Here is a 25,080-nt window from a genome sequence, read left to right on the forward strand (position 1 = left end):
TGTTTCTGACTGTGCACGAAATGTTGAGATTATTGGCAATAAATGTTAAAGATTTACATATGGTTGTAATGTCAAATTAGGTATATAAGCGTGTTCTTTATATATAGTATTGCGACTCACATAAGCTTGGACCCATTTTTATGTTATTTTTACCGTTTTGAGGATTGTATTTTGTCTTCTCAGTTGCCTCTACCGCAAATTTTATAACTAACAATTTGTATAATGCGACGTACTCATGTATCAATTCCTCAAAGTAGAAATATGCTAAGGAAGAATCTCTATCTGAAACGAATCGTACAGCGATGTTCAATTGCTCATTCCATGCTCTAATTCTGACAGACACTACGGAAGCTTCTATTGAGCATACCCTATTTAGTTGCGGGGATATCTATCAATGAGCAGTAATGTTGGGCGTAAGCAAATAGACATTAATGCTTGTCATAGTTAGGACAACGTTTATTCTAGGTAAGCAGAATGTATGATACATTCTGGCTTACAAACCGGTTTTAATAAGCTTCAACCGGTTTTTTAAATCCAACTAGTTACCTATTTGAAGTGCAAAAAAATAAATTATGTCGAAGCGTTGTTGTACTATAATCATATATTTTATTTCTTAAAAAATATAGTAAAGCCCTAATAATATCATAAACTAATTTATGTTGTAGCATTATTTGAATTGTTAATTGTTTAATAGCCGTAATTCTTTTGTGTCTATATATGAATACACGTCAGAAATATGAAATGAAACCTTTTATCCTCAATTATAATATAAATCAATTATATATATACAATTCATATCTAACCTCTAATTACCGAGTCAATAAAGGTTTCAAAACGAGACAAAGGAAATATGGTTCTCATTCAGTATTTGTTTGTTTTATATTTATTTTTCAAATTACGTATTTCATTATTTACTTTAAGTAAATTTAATATTTATCTATGTAAAACATGAATATGTTTTATATGTCTTTTAAAATCATATTTCTTACTTTCAATATTAAAAATATTTCCATAAAAGTTTTTACTATAGTTGATAAACATAATGGATGTTATTTGATACTTGTTCTGTTTTGTAAATATAATAGTTCGTTAAAATTTAATAGATATATAAAAATTTTAAAAGTAGTCGTCAAATTGACCATAACATATAGGAAAATCTATATAGGGATACTTTTAGTAAACATTTCACGTCCAAGGCCTTTAATAATTTGCCTTACCATAAAATTTACCATATTTTAGTTTGTCTAACATAAACTTCGGAAGAAACTACCCAACAGATACGTCTATTATTCTTTCGGTGTGACAATCAAGTCGCAGATCAGAATTGTTTTAGTAATTTATTCTCTAATTTCAATATGATTTAGTATACATCACTACATCTTTATGGTCACAGTAAATATGTTGAATGTGTTCTACTATCAATAACTATTATTTTTTTACGCAAAATATGAAACGTCCCACCATTTATTTCACAATAAATAAAATTAAATAAAAAATTATTAAGTATTTATATAATAAATTAATATATATAATATTAACGACATCAGTATTAATTATTTAGTTCATGACTTGCATATGTATTGAACTCATTGGTCAGTTTTTTAAGACTGATCCCTAACGTGTATATACACACATAAATCTTTACAATTCTAACACATCTATACCGTATATACTATTGAATTGTAAGATTTCCTATAAATTTAAACACTAAAAGTCCATCATGACTTTTCCAAAACCATAATATTGATTCTTTGTTAAATAAACGATGTCATTAGTCTCTTGATAAATACATACATTTTATATTAAAAGATTACAGAATCCTGCAATTCACTCACGCTTTACGTAGTTCAAATGTTTACATTAAAATAAGCCGAAGTCAAAGTAACAATTCGCAGCACCAAAAAAAAGAATAACCAATAATTTTCTGGAAAAATGTCTTTATAAACATTAAAAATGTTATTGTGAAATAATAGTTATCATAATGATGAATATTTAATATGGAATGTTCATATTCAATGGTCCGTTTTAGACACTATTCAACTAAGAAGTTAGAACTTCGGAGTTCTAACTGCTTATCCAGTTACTGCTGTGCTATCCAGTAACACGCCTGATACTGATACGTCGTGCAAATAGCCAATTGCAAATCACTGTAGTGCTCTGTAAGTACTTTTCTACAACAACTCCTTTCCTGACAGTTTGTAAGAGTCGGCTGTGCAAATGCCATTCACTGTCAGCAACCTTTAAAGTAAACTATTTGAGGATGTGATTTAGCCAGTTCTAAAGTCTGATATCGGTTATATGAGTCTATTTAATTCTAACGAACTTCTCTAAAATAAATTAATTTTAAGTGATTTTAATTATTATTAAAATTTAATTAATTAAGCATTGAAATGTAGTATTTATTGGCTATATATAAATTAATTATATTATTTTCTACTAATTACAAAATAACTTCTTCTACTTAATAATATTTAATTTATAATTTTCTTATTTTGAAAAAAAAAAAATCAATTTGGCATTTCACATTTGCGGTAAAACTTTTATATCTAAACCTGACACACATAACTTTCCAATTGGATATCTAACAAACCAAAATGCTAAATCTGACAATTTGGACAAAACTCATCCGTAAAACCATAAAAACTAAACACTCAACTGCTTCGTATGTATCCGAAATTGAAATTGAAATTAAAATTAAAATTAAAACAACAACAAATTTGGAAAAATGCATGCAAAAAATTAATTTCATTAAATTAAAAATAAAACATAAAATGAAAACAAAAATACTAAAGTCTTTGGTACCACTTCGTTTTCCTTGACGGTTGAAGGCATGGGTCCATATCCATTGAGCGATAGCACGAATCTGCTGGGTCCAACGACAAGTTTAGCGGCCAGTTCGACTTGTTACACCAACTACGGTACAAACATACACACTCCAGTTCCTATACGAAAATGCTATTATGATTACAGCCGCGATAGCTTTCGGCGGCACTCGGCGCACGGAAGAATGTGTACGTCATCAGGTAGAATTTGTAAAAACTGGAAATTTTCACTGCTCTAACCACCAGCAAAGAACTCACCTTGTCAATAACACTTTAACACAAAACTAACACAAAAAAAAAAAATAACTGAAGTAAACTGTTCAGCAAACAACAAACAAAACATTTACACAAAAATGTTGTGAAACACACAGAACTGCACTAACTTTCTTTTGTGTTTAAGATCTTTGGTGAACGAAAAAAATAAAGGACTTTCAAGGTTCCAGAACGTATTCAAGAGTGCAATTTGAAATGCTTTATGCTTGCCTCTATAATTAAGTTTAACTTAACAAATAAATGATCCACAAATAAGTTTCCATTAGTAGGTAACTATTCTCAGTTAAGCACAAAATATCTCTAGGTCTCTGCGTAGCATAGTCCCTTCTTTTCTTGTCATTTAAGTTGCAAAGTTATTATCGGTAACTGAAAGAAGTTTTTGTGTTCTAGTTCCATACCACTTTAAATCCCTACTTTGAAATCAAACTTGGATTAACAGTAACCGCGATTATACATATTATCTTTTATTTTCAGATGAGATTACAGCGACGGTGCCAACAAGTTTGATTTTCCTTCTTTTATGTTACTTTGTATCAAATAAGTTTATAGACATCTTAGATTCAAATGGCAATTGGTATTATCCTTTCTCAGAATCTGAGGGCTCATCGTATACATGGAGATATTTTCTTTTTGAAAATCATATTTTATTAATAATACTATGAAGTTTATAAGTACAAAGCGAAAACCTCAGTTTGATAGTTAGTATAAGTCACATGGGCTTAGACTATCATCGAGATACTACTTTGTTAATGTTAATAGGAGAACAGTGTTCGTTTTTCTATTTAAGAAATTAACTTAGTTCTTTAAAAGATTTTACAAATTTTTTATTGGGGCATGGACAGAGACTGATAAATTATTTAGTAATGACATAAATAGAAGTTGTATGAAGGAAACCATACAACGCCTTGTCATTGATTCATATTTAACAGTGAATGAATTACCTGCTTTTTCAAATTAATACTCTTATTAACATTTGATATTCTCTCATTATTGTCACTTTCGCATAATTCTGTCAAAATTACACAATAACTAATCTGACATAACGTTTCGAATATGTTAAGGTTTTCCCAATAACTAACAGGGTTGTTGGAGAGTTGTTGGACATAAAGACCTAAAATTGAAAATCTGTCGAAATCAGAAGTGAGATACTATCTTTCATTTACATTCATAACAGATCTCTGCTCTAAAAATTATGACAACAGACTGTTTTTATTATTGTTAGATTAGATCTTCTGGTGACATAACATATCCAAATATAATTAAATCAAATTAATATCCAAAATTAGTGAAGACGTGTACACAGATTAAAAAAGCTTTCTCACACATACAAAAGAGCTTTATCTCGCTTATATTTTGACAAGTGAAAGCGTTTAGAAAAGGTTGGCAAGATGGCATTGTCGTTTTATGTGCAATAAAAAAGCTTTCTCTCACATATGTATGTGAATTAGAAGTGTTTATGAGAAGTTAGCAAAGCAAGGTGGTTATGTCGCGATAAGATCAATCATTTTTAAACTTCTAATATTTCAAGTTTGTTATATGAAGGAGTCATATTTGTCATATTTGATTGTAGCCGTAACTAAGTACGAATCCTTTATATCTTTTTACAAATTATTTATACTTTGCATAAAAAAGCAGCCACCACCAATAATTTTTCAGAAAAATTACTTCAAGATGTAATCGTAGGTGCTTTAAGAATAAAGAGGGTTTGTTTGTAAAAATTCTTCTTTGTAAATGAATAGAGTTTCCTCAAGTTATTTAATATTTGGAACTCTTCGTCTTCAAATTGCTGAATGTCAGCATTGATTTAGGATCCATAAAATGACACGAGTGGCGATTGCATGTAAACTGTGGTAAAAGTAAATCCCCTTAGGTTATGTAGTATGAAATTAAATTGAAATTATCAGCAGTTATTGACACAATAATTATATACAATATTTTAAATAAATTTAATAATAGTTTTTGCACATAAGAGTTCAGAAACCGCACATGCTTATCATATAAAATTGTTTAGCACAAAATGCCAATTATGCGTAACAAAAACTGAAATACTGCGTCGCTGAATAAAAATTTATTACAAGTATTTTTAATATTTTATTAATTATTTAAATTCTTATTAAATAATTTTATTATTTTTCATTTGGAATCGTTCATTTCATATGCAATATCAAAACTGCCTTAAAGTCAAAAGTAAATTTTTATCGCATGCTACATAATTGGCATGTCATATATATCGCATGCACTATTTAAATGTTCACGTTGTTCGTTTGTTAGCAATACACACGTTGTTTTATTGTTTTTTAAAGAAATGCACTTTAATGAATATTTATAAAACACAGTCTTATTAACTGTATTAACAAGTGTTCACATATATTAAGTTTTTATATAGTTTTAGTGTAATTTGTGTAGAGAAACTTTACACTTGTTTAGTTCATTGCTCATTGCAAAACTTAACTTCTGTGAATAAATGGCATTTTCTGCTCTTTTTACTAACATGTTGGTTTATGTTATATTATAATTAGCTGCATCCGAGCGTTGTTTAGAAGGCGGCCGAAATATACACCAGGGCCGGAACGTTGCCTCTGTGCCCCATCACCTTCGTCAGCAAGTACCTGTTTGCCAGAGCAGCGGGCCTTGACTGAGGAACGCCTCCCCTCCTGAAACTGCCAGTGTGCATTCCAACGCTGAACAGCAACAATACAAACAGCAGTACCAGCAACAACATCACCATCATCACGTACATTGTAGCTATGAAAAAGATATTGTATGTGATGATATACAAATGCACCAGCAACAGCACCAGCAGCCACAGCAGCAACATCCACAACAACAACAGCATGATGAGCAACATACGCACTGCCACGCATATGCATATTCGGACCACAGCCAATTGCAAGCAAAGCAATCAGCATCACTTCAATCCACTTCGACACCACATCGGCAGCAGCAGCACCGCAAGCACAGTCATAGCCCACATCATAGTCGTCATACTTCACCACATAGTCATCATTCGCACAGTTTGCACTCGTCACCGCATCAGTCGCATCATCATATGCACGAACGGCTTGACAATGAAACAGATTCGCTTTCACACCCGCAAACGGCACGCCCCTCGACACAATCATCAACATCGCACGCGACGCATCATCATCATCATCGTCGCAAGCGCAAGCACCACAATCATCATCATCATCATACCAGTGGTGGTGCTGGTAGTGGTGGTGGCGGTGGCGGTGGAAGCGGTAACTCAAGCTCGCATGGCACACATGGACATTCTCATAAGCAACAGCACAGCACACACCAAGGACATCATAGTTGTTCACGTCGACACCGTTCTGCCACTGACATTTCAAGCACCTCGATTAATACTTGTCACGATCCAAGCTGCATTGATCGGGAAGTTCAGGAAATATTTGTCCATAAAAGTTGCTGTAATTCTTCACGTACAGAGTTGGCTCAGTACTTTGCCGAAGATCTCTATGGCACCTCTCGACGACCATCTTCTTGCTGCACTTCATCCGATTATTGCTACCAAACGGATTCAACAAGCTTGTATGGCTCTCGTTCATCTCTGAGTCGTAACAACTCTATTAAGTCAGCTTCGATGGCTATGAGAAAGAGACGAATGCACCAACGTCAGCCAAGTTATACTTCAATATCATTGCGTGGCTTAAACGCTAGCCGACCAAACAGTCAATTAGGTTCACTGACCTCTATGTTCGACCGCGCGAAGCAAGTAAATGCACCTGATGGCGAACAGTTAAGTAGTAAAGTTGTTGTGTCTCCATCTAAGGTAACAATAGAGCGACAAACATCAAAAGATGCTTTGAGCAATGATTTACCCGAATACGCCTGCTCTCCTTCTCCAATACGGTGGAGTTTCTTAGCTGATGGTAAGTCTCCAACTGAATTTGATGGTGCAAGTGGTGCTGAATCCAAAGACATATGGAAAATCGAAGCACATGAGCATGAACAGAAGTACCCGCATGAACACAGCCAGCATGAACGTCAACGATATGAATCTAAGCACCAGCACCAGCACCAGCATCAGCACCGCAGTTGGAAACATAGTGACGATCGTCCTAGCACATCTACTGGCATACGAAAATGCAAAGACGGTACTTTCAGCTGTGATTTCGAGGAGTCCACAACAGTACTGTTCCATCAGGAAGCGGAGGCATATAACAATTGCTGCAGTAACTATGTTCAATGCAATACGTACCTAGATCAGGATTTGCAAATAACAAGCGAAGATATACATCAATATCTTTCAAAAGGCAACCAGATTCCTGGTGACATACTTAATAATTCCAAGAACTATCCCTTTCAACCAAGCAACGCTTTAGAGTTTCAATACAAAAACAATTTTGCTAACAACAACAACGGCACAATGTCATCGGAAGGAGGTGACAGTACGCGTACGTTCGACGATCGTTTTCGTCGCAATTCAAGCAAAGAAACAAACTTGAATCAGAACACCAGCTGCGCAGAGCCTGGTGCAAATGGTACGTGTGCAAACTCTACATGTGGTAACAACACACCTCTCTCACCCACAAACATAAATCTTTCATCAAGTACCAACAACATCAACATTGTATTCGGTACAAGTTCCACCACTTGTATGGAACAAAATGCAAATGAGGTGAAGTTTATAAACACAGCACGCGAAAATGCAATGTTAGCTGAGGTACAGCATTCGGGTTATCTGCCTTATGCCTATCCGAGCTACGACTACACAAACATGTCGACAAATTCAGTTTTCGATAAACCAATTGGAATTGATGAATTGCCTAAGGAGTTTGGTGGCAGCACTGAGGCAGCTGCCGCAACTGGTTCTTCGAGCACCACTGCCAGTGATGAACATTCTTCAGACTTGCAGTCACCCGCACCAATGGGAGCATCATTTGAATCATTCGATGCACCGTCAGATCACAACCTGCTTTCACATCGCGGCAGTTGCCAGTTCTCGCCACCAATTCGTTCACCGCTTTCGCCAGGATCGCCGGCTGCTTCGTCAATGTCTTCAATTAATCCAGCAGCTGCATCCTATGTTCATCATACTCACCACACTCACCACTACCACAATCAATATCACCATCATCACTTCACAGATAACTCAAAAATTGGCAACGCTTTCAAGAGGGTGCGCAAGCGTGCACGCAAATACACAGACTTTTTGCGCAAAAAATAAAAATATAAAAACGTGAATTTCTAAGAAAGTAGTTTCTAAAACTAAACTGCCACATATTTTTCAATTTTACATAGATTCACCATATTTTGGAAGTCGTTATGTGGTTGTATCGCTTAATAAAAACCAAAACAAAAAAGCGGACCAGCTTTAGAATACCAACAGCAATTACGATAGCCAACTAAAAATCATTTGGAAGAGCAAACCAAGCAATCAAATCTCATCCTCATCTACATCCACATCCTCATCCAAACAAAACATTGTAATGTCAAGATTTGCAAAAGTATTAGATCGAAGAAAGGTAACACATATGGGAGCATTCAGCATTAGGCGACTTAGTTCCCATTTAATCCTGCTAAGCAATATTAGCTAAAATTATTATAAATACCTAATTAATTTATAAATGAGAAATTTATTGAAAAGCACTGAGATATATAAAAATATATTATATGTTATTTTGTTCACTGCCAAAAACGAAATCTGGCAACGCTGCTGTTCAGGCCAAATGGCGTTGCCAACTAGGAAAGCAAAAAATGCTGGTGTAAAAATAAAAACAAATATGCAACTTAAGTAATTAATTGATTAATTTACGTAATTAATGTAACTAACACTTATAAGAATACAATGAAAAAAAAAAATTATTTGTAATTAAGTTTTTAACATGTAATTAAGATCAAATTATTATAAATAGAAACACGAAATTTCGTCAAAAGTAAAAAAAAAATACTAACAACGACTTTAAAAATATTTTATCTAGATAAAAGACGAGAAGTAATTATCTAGTTCGGATTTAGGAAATGAGTCTATAATATTGCTACAGTTATATTTCACATTTATATTGTTCTGTATTTAATTACAGTGTTCATATGAAAATAAATCATTTCGAAGAACACTTTATTTTATGTTGACAAAACATCGCGATTTTAATGGGACAGTTCCTTTTTTTAACAACCCGAATATAGTCAATCTATTTAACTACATGCTGGAGAAGCCCAGATATATGTACTATGATTTCTTCTTTCTTTTTCCATCACACCTAACGAACACCAGTAGTCATTTCAAGTTATAGCTATTCTTCAGACGTGACGAGATATAAAACACTGTACAGTAATGACACCTGACTGGAAACTATCTCTTAGGAATGGAAGTAGTTGTTTATTCTATGAACATATTTTTATATTCATATAAAGGAATTTATATGGTTGTTCCTCTTTTTGTCAGCAACGTTATATCGCTGTGTCGCTGCACAGCTGAGCTGCATTATCTCATCGCATGCATCGTCATTACATTTGATGTCGTCAGATAACTAACGGATTGATAGCTCTCTGGCTGCGTGTACAGTATATTTGGTTAAGTTCTTTGCCAGTGTTTCTACATAAAGACACTGTAGCATTTGGGAAACTTTTGTTGTAACTATAATCTAATACTATCATTATAATTATTGAAAATAATATAATAATGTTAACGATAATTATTAGAATGAGCAATTAAATTTTAAGAACACTATTTCCCAGCTATATGAAATGATTAGCAATATTACTTGAATCCGAACTAAATATTATGAGAGGAGAGGAATGTAATATATGAAACATTTTCAATAAAATCTAACAAACTAGTTAAGTATAAATGAAATCAAATTAAACTTAGTAAAATTTTTAAGGTGCACAATTAACGAGTAATTTTACAATAAAATTGGATTAATATGTAATCCAATTTTTAAAGAAGAATTTCTTTTATCAATTCTCCATTATTTTTATTTTTTTCTTTTAATTAAAATTATTAATTTTTTTTCATAAATTCTATAGTACTTTTCCCCGATTCTGATAGATGAAGTCCAATCGATGATTATTTATTCCGCGATTTTTAGAAAAAATTCATTTTCATAAAATACCAGACGATTGCTATGTTAAAGATATATCTGTTATAATTTATAGAAGTAATTGTTTAGTCTAATTGGAAAAGCTAAAATTTGTTTCATTTTCTGCATTTTGTAAAAATATTAGCCGGACCTACATATTTATTAACCGTAATAACATTTCGTTTGTTTTATAGACAGATTTTAATAAAATTGTGTCAATGCATAAAATTGGGCCAAAAACATAGCAGCCGGTCCGACTGCTCTTAGATTCTTAAAGTTCACATTAGCCTTCTCGATTTATTGTTCCGATATGAATCGACTTTGATTAATAGATATTCAATAGATTCAGAATATTTAGAAGAGGATTATTATTGTTTTTGTTTATTTTTACTATCACATTTTTAGTTAACTATATTAGATTTATATTAAAACAAGTGTTTCTATTTATGCTTACATTGATGATTCGTCTTTAACATTGTCATGTTAAATACTTCATGTTATTAACAGAGCATTCTTAAGTGAAATAGAAATTTTATCAGTAACAAGAAATATATTTACATGAAAGTGTTTTGTTGTTTTAGTTTGTGTGTCTTTTTTAATCAATATTTTTAACCTTATTCGTACTTGAAATAATTATTTAACTTTTTTATTTAACATTATTTAATAATTAGCTGAATTAAAATAATCACTTGTAGTTGTAAGTAACTAAAACAGAAAAATATTCTAAATAATTTAAGGACTTAATTTAGTTTTAGATTTTAAGTATCAATGTGAAAATATTGAACGAATATGTTAAAGAAAATATTAAAAAAAAATTAATAAACAAATATAAGAAATTAAGGCTTCAAATTTGTTAGTAAATAAATAAATTTAATTGTTACATTTTTCTATGAAAAAAAACATGAAATCGTATATTAATAAAGCTGGTATTATTTAATAAAATGTAAATAATTTATTAAATTAAATATTATATTAATTTTATTTTGGGTTTGAATGTTATGTATCATTATACAATTCAAAGTTCCTATATTTTTTAAAAACAGTCATTATAAAAATACATAAAAAACATGAAACAATTAAGAGATTAAATTATTTATGAAAATTATTTTAAAGAATAATTTTAAAGAAATTCCTCAAAATAATTATCAATATATTAAAAACTTTTAATTTCAATAAAATTAAATATTTTTAAAATTTTAGAAAAAGATTAGAAAGACCTCACCTGTTCCATTTTAAACTACATTAAAAAAAGCTCAGAATATATGTCCTTGATCATTTTTTAATCTGAAAATGGGACAGCAACGCAATATTCTTCTCTTGCTCCAGAAATCGAATCGAAATCGGATAGACAGAAAAAGTGTAAAACTGAAATTTTAGTACTAGTACTTAAGCAGAGACGACTATCTGCCAGATCTGTCTTCTGTCATCATTAAAAAATTTTCGAATCAATTTGTCGTAAATAAACATTTTATACTCGTATGTTATAGAAATTTATATATTATAATCCATTTCTGGAGACGCATGTGTGGTTGATTAATATTTTACTTATATGAGAATCAATTTTAGAACTTGTTATGAGCTTCTTACAGTTATCGATATGATGCGATACATAAAAAGGTTAAACGTGTTCTTTGATTCCTCATATGAAGACCAAAATGACTCGTTATCCCTTTTCAACGAATGCTAAAGACTCAGTTCTATATTTTAGTCAAATTGTAAAAGCTATCATTAATATCTCTCTGAACTTTTTAAGGTGAAAAATGAAATGGAACAGGTTTTATAAAATAATTAACAATTTATTTAAATTGTTTTAATTTACAATTTTTATTTTGTTTTATATTTTTTAATAAAATAAAGAGTCGATTATAAAACTGAAGTCATTTAAATATTATCTTTTTTTGGCGCCTTGGCGAAAAAATTTTGAAAGCGTCAACTGTCTTCCATTTATAATGAAATGATTGTAAACTTTTAATTTTAACTATAGTTTCTAATTATTTTCCACTGTATTTTATATATTGTTTATAAATAAAAAAAAAATAAAAAAACAAAAGAAAAGAAAATAAAAATTAAATAAAATAATATCTTGTACAACTTGTAAATAGCAAAAACGATTGAAACGCAAGTTCGCATGCAAATTATTTAATTAAAAATGAAAAATTAAAAAATATCTGAAATCTGAAAACTAAAATGATGTGCGAATGTGTGTTTGCAACTCATTTATATATAAATGTTATAGTCATCTCAATATCACGGTAAATAATTAATAATAGCAAATATTTATACAGCAAAACGAAATAAAAATAGTTAAAATAGTTGAAATTAAGTGATTAAATCGTAATTTAGTTAATATTTCAATGCACTGCCAAAAATAATAACAAACAAAAAAGGTTTTAAGATATTAAATATTCAAAAATATTGAAAATATAAAAAATCAAAAGCAAAAACAAAAACAAAAACAAAAACGAAAAAAAAATTTAAAGAAAACAGCATTTTCATATTTATATATATATATATATATTATTATTAAGAATTATATATATATACATAAATTATTTTTGTGCATTTATAAACAAACAAAAAGGATTATTATTATTTTTTTTTAATTTCACAGCACAAAATCAGTTAAAACTATAAAAAAATGTTTCAAAAAAAAATAAAAAAAAATTGTTAAAATAATTCAAATAACGCATTTCGATAATTATTTTATTTTCTTCTAAAATTATTTTTTAATACTATTTTAATATTTTGAAAAACTTTTAAAATGCATAGTTGAATTATAAATAACAAAGAAAACATAACATAACATAACATAACATAACATACCATAACAAATAATAAATAATAAATAATTATAATATAATATAGCTTAAAAATCAATTGAAACGATGTTGACTGGTTGTGAGTTTTATTCGATAAATATCTGGGCTTAACTGTTACGTAAAGCAATCTGCCAGAATATCTCTCGATAAAGTATCTAAACTATCCCAATGCTCGGATATGTATCTGCTGAAGCCGAACTAGTTTAATATTGTGCATTATTCTAAATGTAAATATTAACAAATTAACAACAATAAAACTAAAATAAGCAAGAACAAAATTTATTTAAGCACCTTAATGAATAATTCTTAAAAAAATATAAAAAAATATTAAACACATTTTTATTGTTCATTGGACCTTTTCATAAAAATAATTTAACCAAAAATTAGATCTAACGCAATTATTGTAGTGTTAAAAAATTAATTAAATTAATACAAAAACAAAAATTAATGAAATATTAGCTTAACAGAAATTATGAATAAAATATATATATGAATAAAAAATATATATATATTATATATATATATTACATATAAATATAAACAAAATAATGTAGAAATTCGTCATATAATTAATATAAATTTCAACAACACAAAATTAGTTTCAATTGTTAAAAATATATTAAAATTACTGAATAAAATTTAAAAATAATAATTAAAAATCTACTAAACATAATTCAAAAAAGAAAATCAGAAGAGCAACAAAACAGTTTTTTATATAAAGTTTTTTTTATAAATATAATTTAATAAACACAAGTTTTGTATTAAAAATTGTAATTTAAAAAAAATGCTAATTAAAAATTAATAAAAATATATGAAAATGAAGATGACATGAAAAAAAAACAAAAATAAAAAAAAACATTGTATATAAAAATTGATATGAAAACAAACTTATGAAGAAGAAGCAGTAATTACTGTATAGTATTGATTAAAAATAAATTACAAATAGGAAATTAAAACAAAAAAAAACAAAAAAACAAAAATAGGCAACAATAAATTTAACAAAATTAAAAAAAGTATAAAAATTGTGCAAATGAACTCTTAAAAAACTTATAAAATTAATTTAAAAATTAATTAATTTTGTTTTTAGAAATACACAATTATTAATGAACTAATGAAAAAAAATGAAGATATTAACAATTAATTTAAATAACAAAAACTGCTCAATTTAGCAAAGTAAATAAAATCATAAATAAATAAATTAATTATTATATATACATATATATAAAACGGACGTTTTACTTGATGACTTTATCTCATATTGAAATAAAAAAAAATTATCTCATTTTCTTAACATCTATGTAACATATTCTTGAATGACCTATTCAAGAATAATGGCCTATGACCCATCCGCTATAGATAAAAGGATCAATATATGAAATTCCATAGAAACAATTGAAAGTATTAAGCAGACGTCCACACACTTAACTACAAGCCGGAAATCAGGAAACTCACAGTACAAACTCGGTTAAATATAAACTTTACGATCTGACTCGTAGTAATATCGGTTGTACGATGGAATTATTTTGTCCTTATTGTATTATATAGTAGATTGAAAGCGTTGAATTGATGTAGCGTGTCTTATAATTTAAAACAAGTCAAGAGATAGCCAAAGTTGAAGCTTAATGATGTCGAGTGGCGGCTTATGATATCAGGAGAAATATTTTCTAACAAAATACAGTAAATCTAGGAGTTCCATAAAGTTTCTATCAGCAAAGTCTACAATTAAATAAACATGAAATATTAAATCAATCGAAATGCATACGCGTGAAACTTGAAAATGCGTTTGGTTGATCTAGTATCGTATCCAAGTATTTATATTACGTATAATTATAGCAGCGGAAAAATATATTAAAAGCAAAGTCTGAAATTACAGGAAGTAAATGGCATTGGGTCGATTACTCCGATTACTCCGATTACTGAGAAAATCAAACTCCTACTTTGTAAATTGAATCCACGAAGTTTCTGTCTATCTAGCGTAATTATAGTGAACAGATAATTTAACGGAATTGAATAGAGGGTCCAGCAGATATAGCTTAATTGATGCTACGTATAATTCCAGAAAACATTATAATAAATCTCCAAAGGCATATTTGTGAAAAAAACTGATACTTTGCATACTGTACACGTAACCAAATATAATTTATTAATTTATTTTGTCAAGTTTATTTATATCTCTAACGTTGACTTTCTAACTAGACTTGAAGACCGTACAAGTCAGAGAAGAGAATAAAATAAGATATACCATAATGTATAATAATCTTTCATTTTCATAGTGTGTATACCCGAATTACTAAAACAACAATTTAATGAACTGTATAAACTATTTGTTTACATCACTTTCTAAGCATTTTTATGGTATACCCCATTTACGTCCTCTGACCCTGTATATAATGCTATAATTAGATTATCGTACTTCACCCGAAAAATTCGCAGAATTATGTGAAATTTTTCATATAAAATCTATATAACAATATAGCAAATAGGTTCGATCCAAAAAAAGTAACAAAAGGCTTTAACAGGTAAACAAATCATGGAGTATTTTTTCTTTTGTAACAGGAAACAAAACCAGAAAATAACGACACTGTATGTTAACACACATTTTAAAGTTAATAGGCATAGGTCTCCTGTTAGGAAGTATGGTTTCACAATATGTCTAAGTAGTTCAGCTTGCTTATTTATGAAGTTCAAATCAGTGGAATAGTGCCAATGTTCAATTAAGTTTTAGAAAATGAAATCGTCACTGTTTGATTCCTCACTGCGCAGAATCCAAAATAAACCTCAACTGTCAAAATCTTGTTTACAGGTCCTTTTTTTCAGCTGCGTATTCAGAAGAAAACAATTCTAAATTGGTTTGAAAAAGTAGAGTTTAAATTTAGAGAAAATGTTGACCGGCTTTAAACGTAAGTTTCGGGTCATTATACAACGTGTGGTTCTACTTGGTTCCATCTGTGGTCTATTGATTTATTTGTACTCATATGTGGATCTGGAGTTTTGCTATAAAATAATGTCGCAGAACAGTTTGACTTTCATGGTAGGGCAGCAGCACTTCAATAACTGAAAACTGAAAACTAAAAATTGAAAATAAAATGTGTTAAATGTTACAGTGCAAGAAATACAAAAACAACGAGTACAGTGGCACACTTTGCGAGGAACTGTGCCTGCAAAGGGATTTCAAGAACTTCAAATGTCCCCACAATGAAATGAAAACAATTATTTTCACGGCACACAAAAATGGCGATAACTACGCTGTTAAGGTAAACGGTCTGATATATGAATATTTTTACTAGAAGTATATACTGTATTAACAAGTGGTTTCATTAACGTAATAAAAAGTTGGCCAAGGACATAGATGACGATCTGCGCTGGAAGAATAGCAAAAATGAATTGGTTTTCCCAAAAATTGAGGATTTTCACCGCATAGTCAAACTACACATCACACTTACTTATAATGTGTCATTGGATGATAGCATGGCAAGTAATTATTTGAGGGAGAGTTATATTACTATTGACTTCTAATTCTGTTCATAGATCGGGGCGCTAGTGAATCAAGAAATTGATAAAAAGTATCCAGAACAAATGTGGAGCTTTTGGCGTTTATACAAAGACAACAACTACATGCTTGGTAAGCTGTACGATGAAGAATCAGTTTTTCCGACAGTGCTTAGTTCTTGTGGGCCTTACTATGCCACGGAACATCTGCAAATATTAATGGCAGATCAAAGCTTTATGCAATATATGTGAGTAATATCGTTACTATACCATTAATTTCTTATGGGGTCTCATGAATTTATTTGCTAGTTTCTTCGATTGGCAACGTCGTCTAACATTTGCGTTAGATATTATGGAATATATATTCCGTTTGGAGGATATGAAGCCAGAGCCGCTTAAAATGTGTGAAATGAATATAAACCTTTTTGGCTTAACGGCAGATAAAAGGTATTCATCCTGGGTATGAGCTGTGCGTAAATATTTCAAGAATTATTCCATTTGCAGACTCAAATACCAGAATGCAGAATTCGTTATGGTGGAAAGTCAACTGGACAAGAAACTAGCGAATGGTAAGCAATGTAAACAGAATTCCGATTGCAATTGGCATTATTGCATGGGCAAATGCGATGAAGAACTTTCGGTCTGTACTGGCGTACAACAAAACAGCAACTTTCAAATATATTGTGAGCAAATTTTGAAAGGTGGTGGACTCTTTCCTGGACTATTGGCAACTTCTAAAACTCCTAAGAGTTTAATGGCTCTTCTGCATAATTGTATTGATCCTTCTAAAAAGGGACATTTCTATGCTCGTCCATATGCGCCCGGCACTGAAATTGTGTTACGTTTGTATAATGAACTTAAGAGGCTTTATAAAGAGTTTCCTAAACAAAAAGGAAATTAGAAAATTCTTACCAAAAACCTGAACTAGAGAGTAGTCGGTATATTTTGGCAAATTTGAATTGGGACCTCAATGGAGCTCCTATAACAATCATTCCTCTACATCTATATTCTTCCAATTTTTGAGTCATTTTTTAAATTCAAGACACATAGTAAGTAAATTTGAATAAAACAACAAACCAATTGGAGTCACATTTTTTTATAAATGTCGAAATCTGATAACAGATATGGAAATATATTTATTGAGAGTTATATGCTGCCTGTTATTCGCATATGAGATGTTGGCCAAACTATATTTACTTGAAATATTTTATTTTTATTTGATATTAAACTACGCCAAAGATTAAATTTGTTTGAACTCATAAGTTCACTCACGACGACATCGTCATCGTCAACTTAATTGTAATTGTGTGTTATGTTATATTGACTGAATGTATTTTGCAGGTGTTAATTGTAAAGATTTTGAAAGAATTTTAAACTAAAATAACTATTAAGTTAAATCTATTAATAAATAAAATTAGATAAATGTTAACCACAGATGAATTGAAGAACTTTCACTGATTTTTTTTACTACTTTGAAGACAGATTTCATATATTATATACCTATAAATAAACAATAAGAAAATGTAAAGCTATTACTGAGCCATTGTTAGGAAAGATCGAAACCAAAAATCAATAGGGCTCAAATCGATGTTTGCATTGGGATATGAGAACAGACGGGTAACATGATGAAGAGCGGAGCTAAAGTTGGGAATTAACATATTTATGCGTGAAAAATGTTTAACACATGAATTTATCCTGACGAAGGATGAATTTTGCTGTACGAAAAAATCTTCTTTCCTTCCTAAATATGCGAAGAGGCAGCAACCTGTTGAGAAGTTTCTAGCTGCACAACCGTGTCCTCGAAAAGTATACGGTATGGATGGCGTGCATTCAGTATTCATCAGTTTTTAACAATGTCAGTCAGTTCAAGTTCAATGACTTCATTAGTAGTAGTTGTTGTTTTTGTCATTGAAATAATTTTTGCAACATTTAGTAGCGTTGTGTATTTGTACTTAAGAAATATAATTATTTACCACAAAGAAATAAACGTTAAATTAATTTAGTTTATTATATTTTATATTTCAATTATCAATTTATATAATTGCAACAATTTATTTTATAATCTAAATTACAATATTTAAATAAATTTAAATAATAATCGACCGCTTCTGTCATTTTAATCAAAGATATCTACGTTAATGTATTTGAAATTCTTAAAGGACTGAGACATTATCGGTCCTTAAAATTAATCGAAGACAATCTTATAAATCTAAATACAAAATAAGTGCTAAAAAAACAAAATACACATAAGCAGACAAAAATATATATAATTAATTTGACAATCTTGTATAAGCGGATTTAGAGATAATAAACATAATTAAATTTCAAGAAGAAAAGTCATACGATTAGGGACAATCACAATTAAAATTAGAAATAGAAATAGAATTTTTTAAATATTGACATATATATATATTGCATATATTGATATATATACCTAGACATAGACATGTACAAAAATGTATGAAACAAGAATATGTCAGTTTGCATACGAGATAAATACGACAAATGACAGGGAAACAGAGAAACAGAGAAAAGTGACAATTATGGTACTTATAAATTAATTTAATATTAACATTTAATTAAATCGTTTAATCGACAACAGTAGTTAAGCGACGAGTGCTTGACATGCAAATTACGAATCTTAATAAAGCACCCTGTTTGCTGAATGCTTCTTCTATAAATCTCTTGAACAGTTTAAAAAATTAAAATTTTAACAAAATATTCTTTTACACAATTTCTACAAAATACAAATTCTTTTAAGTCGTTAACAATTTTTAAAATTTCTTCATTGTTCGCAATTATTTTTATTCTTTGTAAATTTAATTTGTAGGCAACCGTTAATTGTTTATGTTTAGATAATTTAATGTATTATTTCTCATTTTATTATTTTACAAACTTACGCTTTTATATTATTCAGAATTTTTTAATTTTTAATTTTTTCTTTTTAGTTCAGTTTTAAATAAAAAAAGCGGCGCTTTAACGCTCAGGCAATTTGCAATTGATTTTTTAGTTTTAACTTTTCCGTGTTTTTTTCTTGATTTTTTATTTTTTTTTAAAGAAAAGTTTTAAGCTTTTCCTCCTTTCATGTTACTTTTAATATTAATTATTTATTTAATTAAACTTATAAAAATAGTAGAAAATCTAAATAGGTTTAGTTTTTATTTTGTTTTATAAAAATGTGCTAATTATTCAATTTAGATTTAAATTTTATTATAAATAAATATCAATAATTTTACCTCAACGAATTTTTACGAAATTTAAAGTTTGTCTCTCAGATTTTTAGTTTGCATTCAATTTTTTAAGATTAAAATTTTATTCTTACTATTTCGGTTATTCAGTTTTTCGGTATTTCGGTATTTCGAGCTTAGAACGGTCTGTATAGAACTGCAGCTGTTCGCTGGCATTTTAATGTTATAAAAATAAAGCAATTACCCTAAACACTAAATTACATACCTAATAGATTTTTACGGTTTTGTATAATTTTGCGGTATCTCAGTTTCTTGTGTACGCGAATGAAGTGGATGTGCCGTCAGTATCTGCCTGTAGATTGTAAATGTATCTTTCTTTAAACTAGTATGGTTATGATGCAGGTGTATGCATGATGCATGATGCTGTGTAAGTGTGAGTGTTTGAAAGTGTTTGGTAAATATATACCATAGTAAATATTTACCATAGCTAAACTATTTTAAGTTGAAATTGCTTTTATTATTCATTTGTTTTATGCTGTTGTTGGAGATGCGGCCGGTGAGGCAACCGTAGAGTTAGTGGAAGCAGAGTTCGTTTTGGAGTGCCTTAATTGCATCAAGTAGTGTTGTTGTGTTGGTTTATGCAACGCTAACTGATCCAATGCTTCATCAATAGAGAACCATTGACGTTTGCGTCCAATGCTCCGTGAATCTTCCCACTCTTCTAGTTCTTTAGTTACAGTCATAACAAATACTTCTGTGCGATGTCTATGCTCGGTGTTCTGCTTAAGAAAATTTATTTGTTTGAAAAATGTATAATAAATAAATATAATGTTTTATATACTAACTTCAAAAACACCCAAACACCTGCCTAATTTACCAGTAACGCCTGCTTCTTCGAGCACTTCACGCACAGCTGTTACAGCAGGTTCTTCGTCGGGTTCAACACCACCACCCGGTACAATCCAAAGCTCTGGGCGGCGTGATGAGGTTACAAGCAGGACCTACAACCAAAGATCAAACAAATACAATAAAAATTTAATTTTTCTATTTACCATATTGATAGAAGTAAAAATAAATTTATATTTACCTCCGCCTCAGCATCAGACCGCACGCAGATACATGCAGCACGTCGTCGAAAACCATCCTTATCATAAATTCGAGTAGAATTTGGCTTCTCTTTAACCATCTGCAAATATTAAAAAGCGATTTCATAATATATATTAATCTCTCTGCTGATAATAAATGTATTATTTACTGTAAACATTCATAAGAGCAATAACCAAAAAACAAATATCAATTATTGAGTCACGTGAAGTAAACGCAGAAAAAATGTTAATTACTCAACACATCGAAATGAGCTCACATTAAAATAATTGCTATCTATATTCGAAGTAATGTTGTCATATGAATTATACATTCACTTTAAAAAGACACAATTATTTGATAAAAATACTTAATAAACACCGAAACCAAATTAAAACGAAGCAATCAGTGAATCACAGGGATTAGCTTAATCTTATGGTTAATGTATATAAGTGAAAGTATTGAAGCCCATATTAATCTGTTTAAAAAAGATTTCACGAATCTAAAATGGAGATTAAACAATCTTAAAAGTACATCTTTGAAGGAATTAGATTTTTTCGCCGTGATCTAGGTTAGTTTAAAATAAAATCCCATACATTCATAATCCGCTCTTGTTCTTAAACAATTCCCTTCCCGCATTCACACTTTCTTTACTCAACCATAATCTCATAATTAACGTGTTCCGTATTTATAACTCGTTTCATGATATCCACCGCGGACTACAGCAACAGTAACAAAGTACATCACAATAGATAATTTTACCTTGAGGGTTCGGTGAGTGGTTGAATATACATCCCGGACCCAACCAGCCATAAAGACAAGCAAGTGAAGGCAGATCCTAGATCAAGACTAATTTGACGGCGGAAAACAGAAGTTCTTGTAGAAAATGATGGAGCAAACACTGTACATCTGCCAGAATAAATAACAAAACAATTGAATATTTCAATGTCTTCAATTATTTCAACAGAATAATTATAAATAAAGGCATTACGGACGAAGAGAATACTGTGTACTGAGAACTATCTGGTAAATTATTACTAAATAACGCTAAAGAACGTATCTATAACATCAATATTACATCTGAAGTTCTGCTTGAGTGACAAAAATCACGCTATCGCCGCTTTGGGGCGTACGCTGCGCGAATCAAATAAGCAACATAAAAACTATGGTAATAATATGCATAAGTTATTATCGTTTCATCGGGAACACATTTCGCAGATCCACTGAAAATATTTGTCATATTAAAAGGCAAAAGTTGGTTGGTGATCAATTGCAGTATGAACCATAGTCCCTTTAATGGTTCTCCACTGAGTGTAAATAATGGTAGATGATAATATGTGATGAAGAAGATACTATTCAATTCATGAAAATAAAACGACAACGTTTGTAAACTGTGTAGATCGATCAAATTATTGCTAACCGTTTACAGTAAATTCCCTATATCACAAACAAGAAGATGAACTAAATACAGTTACTAGAGCACTAAGATATATTAACTGAATGAAAATGGTACTTGGAAGAGAGTCATTGCAAGTGTTTGACAGAAATAATTGAAGCATTTACTGAGCTCTATTGCTAATGATGCTGATAAATTATTAAACATGTATTCTGTGACACCGCCAACAAAAACTTTGTTTTATTTTTGTTTTCTAGCCATCGCCATCACCATCTACCAAAAATGGATAACTTTTTTGTCATTCTTAAATAATTGGAAACACTACGATAGTTCCATTGTAAATATTTGGTCAAGACGTTTGCATAATCGAGAAATAAGATACCTCATACATTATAAATCGTATATCATTATAAACCATTACATTCTGAACTAGCAAAACAAGATGAAAACATAACAAATTATGTGAAGTCAGTCAGTCAAAATAAAATTTGTTGTTTCTATGATGTAGCGCCCGCACAATATAACTATTAAAAATACACTTTTTATATTTCTAATTAAATTGAATTTAATATTTTAGGTTCCTTAAGATCACCTTTACATCCTAATAAATAAATTTTATATAAATGATGTTGAACATTTCTATCTAATATTACAATGAATAATTCCCAACACATCGGGATAATTTTACGAACCTAATAAAACTGATGGATTCAAAAGCGACCGGATTAAGAGAACCAGGTCCTCACATGTTGGAACAACTACAATGAAATTATTTATGTGAGAGGTTACGAGGTTTTGACAACCGTAGTTCACATATTTAAATATAAATAAGCCAGTAAGACTTAATACTTTACTTAAAAATAAAATAAAATTATAAGTGAAATATATATTACTATTATTGCTGACTTCATTGTTTTGAACACAAAATATTATTTAAGAATTTTATCAAATTATTTAACACGTGAATGATGTTCACATTTCAATCATTTCAGTAATAATCAAGTAGAATGTCTTTGAGGTACTTGGAGAGCATTTATCGCGACATATCTTGACACAAAATCGAAGTAACCTGCTGTTGTGCTGTGTGTAGTGGAACAATTTTATTCGCTAATTTGTTATTTTGATAAAATTTATGCATTTAAATATAAAACCGTGATTTAGTGCCGTTATCTGATTGTTTGCATATTTCTTATCAATTTAATTTCATTTTATTTAGTATTAGAAGACTGATAAAGTCTTCTGTAAATTTTTATTTAAAGTGAAAGATAAGTGAGATATGCGTAGCATATAACAACTTTAATTAGGAATTTAAATATATCAAAAATCGCGATATAATTAAGTGTGAAAAAATAGCTGGTAATTACAATTGCAAAATATTTTGTGGGTTCAATATGAAAATATTTAGACAAGTACAAGTATTAGAAATCTAAGTGCGAGCAGATTTATATGTTGAATTGAATTGTCTTTATAGGTGATCAAGTGTCGCTTAACTCTACTAACTGGGTTATACTGATGATAACAAAACAAGCACAATAGCTTGGAACTAATTTCGACAGTTTCTTACAGTCACTTTGTATAGCAAATAAGCTATTAGTCTCACATTTGGTCAAGAATCCGAAAAATGGGCCAAATATTATCCTAATCAATAGTATAGTTTGACTCTATGAAAAAAATTTGATACCTCCAACTATTGGGACCTGCAGAAGTTTGTTTTAATTCTGTTTTCTTTCTTTAATGAATAAAAATAATATTTTGCACTCACCTTAAAGTATAGTTTTGAGTATAGACTTAAGGTTATACAAAATCCTTAAAAACGACTTATTCGTAGATTTTATATAAAAAAAAAACAATTAAAAATTTCGTTGCAAAAGTTTTTTTGTTCGTAGCCAAAAAGCGTCTAAAACAGCTCCCGTAGAAAAGTCCGAAGGAGGAGTGTGTGTGTGCTGCTGGTGTCTTTTGCTGCTGCAAGGAAGGCAGGTGTCGAAGGTATTGCTGTAGTAATTGTCGGCGGGCAAGTGCTGCTGCGGCTGAAATATGTTAAATCCAAAATAAAATGTTCCAAAACAACGCTTTAGTAACACATGGGAACTGAAGATGCAACGGCTCGTTTGCGATAGACTGTGGTTTAGATAAAATGCAAGAACAACGCGTCGAACTCTGTTGAGTAACTTTTTGTAGGCGGCGGTGTCGGCTGTCGGTGAATGGGTGTGTTTGGTTTTCGCACACGGTATGCGCGTTTTTAAACACTTTAGGAAAAACCGAAATTGTGAGAAAACTTTAAATTATGCAAAAAATAAAAACAAAATAAAAAATATATGGAAAGTTTTAAGAAAATGTATTTAACTATGCAATCTGATCATTTTGTTGTTGCAATTGTTGCTGTTTGCCGTTGTTTGCTTTGTTGCAGTTTTAAATGTTGATATTTGGTAAATACTATTGTTGTTATTGCTGCTTTCAATTTTACAAATATATTTAAGTAGCTCCAGCTATAAATTTTTTTGTAAAATATTATTTCTTTTATTTAATTATTTTTTCGTCCGATTGAGCAACTTTTTTTGCTGCCAGACGTGCAGTGCTTATCTAAGGTTAATATACACGTTTTCCATTTTCTTCGCGGAAATTCTTTGTGCAACTTCAGTTGCGTTTTACGCCAGACAGATATTTCGCACTGCGGCTTCACCGATTTTATAATTTGCTATCTTTAATTTTAATTCGATTATTTTAATTTTATTCACGTTCGGCTTTCGTGAATAATTATGCAGGGTTGCATCACTATAAAAATGTCCATAAAAAAGCAGGGTTGATATTCAAACTGTCATTTTCAAAATTATATATATATTATTGCATATAGACAACACGTTAAAATATATGAAAGATACTTTTTTAATATCGATATTCAAGCAATGTCTTCTTTTATTCAACCAAACAAAGATTGCATACTTTTATTAATATATCAATCTATGTATT

General features: G+C 30.1%; 3 protein-coding genes and 1 long non-coding RNA gene across 5 annotated transcripts in view; 3 read left to right on the plus strand and 1 right to left on the minus strand.

Annotated features, from left to right (window-relative positions):
• LOC119671108 (glucose transporter type 1) overlaps positions 1 to 8,883 on the plus strand; it is a 74,600-nt gene extending 65,717 nt beyond the window's left edge. Inside the window, 1 exon segment of the mRNA XM_038081622.1 lies at positions 5,615 to 8,883. Coding sequence (XP_037937550.1) covers positions 5,615 to 8,283 — 2,669 coding nt within the window. The 3' untranslated portion in view covers positions 8,284 to 8,883.
• Positions 8,884 to 15,502: 6,619 nt separating this feature from the next.
• LOC119673508 (divergent protein kinase domain 1C) lies at positions 15,503 to 17,856 on the plus strand. Its single transcript, XM_038084805.1, has 6 exons — positions 15,503 to 15,988; positions 16,062 to 16,211; positions 16,291 to 16,428; positions 16,486 to 16,694; positions 16,756 to 16,893; positions 16,951 to 17,856. The coding sequence occupies exons 1-6, from the start codon at positions 15,839 to 15,841 to the stop codon at positions 17,345 to 17,347; spliced, it is 1,182 nt and encodes a 393-aa protein (XP_037940733.1). The 5' UTR covers positions 15,503 to 15,838; the 3' UTR covers positions 17,348 to 17,856.
• A 1,516-nt stretch (positions 17,857 to 19,372) lies between these two features.
• LOC119668399 (diphosphoinositol polyphosphate phosphohydrolase 2) lies at positions 19,373 to 24,902 on the minus strand. 2 transcript variants are annotated; one of them, XM_038077888.1, is made up of 5 exons: positions 23,876 to 24,902; positions 20,722 to 20,820; positions 20,480 to 20,635; positions 20,117 to 20,413; positions 19,373 to 20,057 (listed from the first exon to the last, which is right to left on the minus strand). In XM_038077888.1, the coding sequence occupies exons 2-4, from the start codon at positions 20,818 to 20,820 to the stop codon at positions 20,165 to 20,167; spliced, it is 504 nt and encodes a 167-aa protein (XP_037933816.1). In that variant the 5' UTR covers positions 23,876 to 24,902; the 3' UTR covers positions 19,373 to 20,057; positions 20,117 to 20,164. The 2 variants fall into 2 exon arrangements, with proteins under 2 accessions (XP_037933816.1, XP_037933815.1); XM_038077887.1 differs by having other exon boundaries at positions 19,373 to 20,413; positions 23,876 to 24,901.
• LOC119668400 lies at positions 21,213 to 21,720 on the plus strand. Its single transcript, XR_005251486.1, has 2 exons — positions 21,213 to 21,288; positions 21,443 to 21,720. It is a non-coding gene; the product is annotated as an uncharacterized LOC119668400 (long non-coding RNA).
• Positions 24,903 to 25,080: the final 178 nt, after the last annotated feature.

This window comes from Teleopsis dalmanni, chromosome 1, assembly GCF_002237135.1.
Source record: "Teleopsis dalmanni isolate 2A chromosome 1, ASM223713v2, whole genome shotgun sequence".
Classification (NCBI taxonomy): Eukaryota; Metazoa; Arthropoda; class Insecta; order Diptera; family Diopsidae; genus Teleopsis; species Teleopsis dalmanni.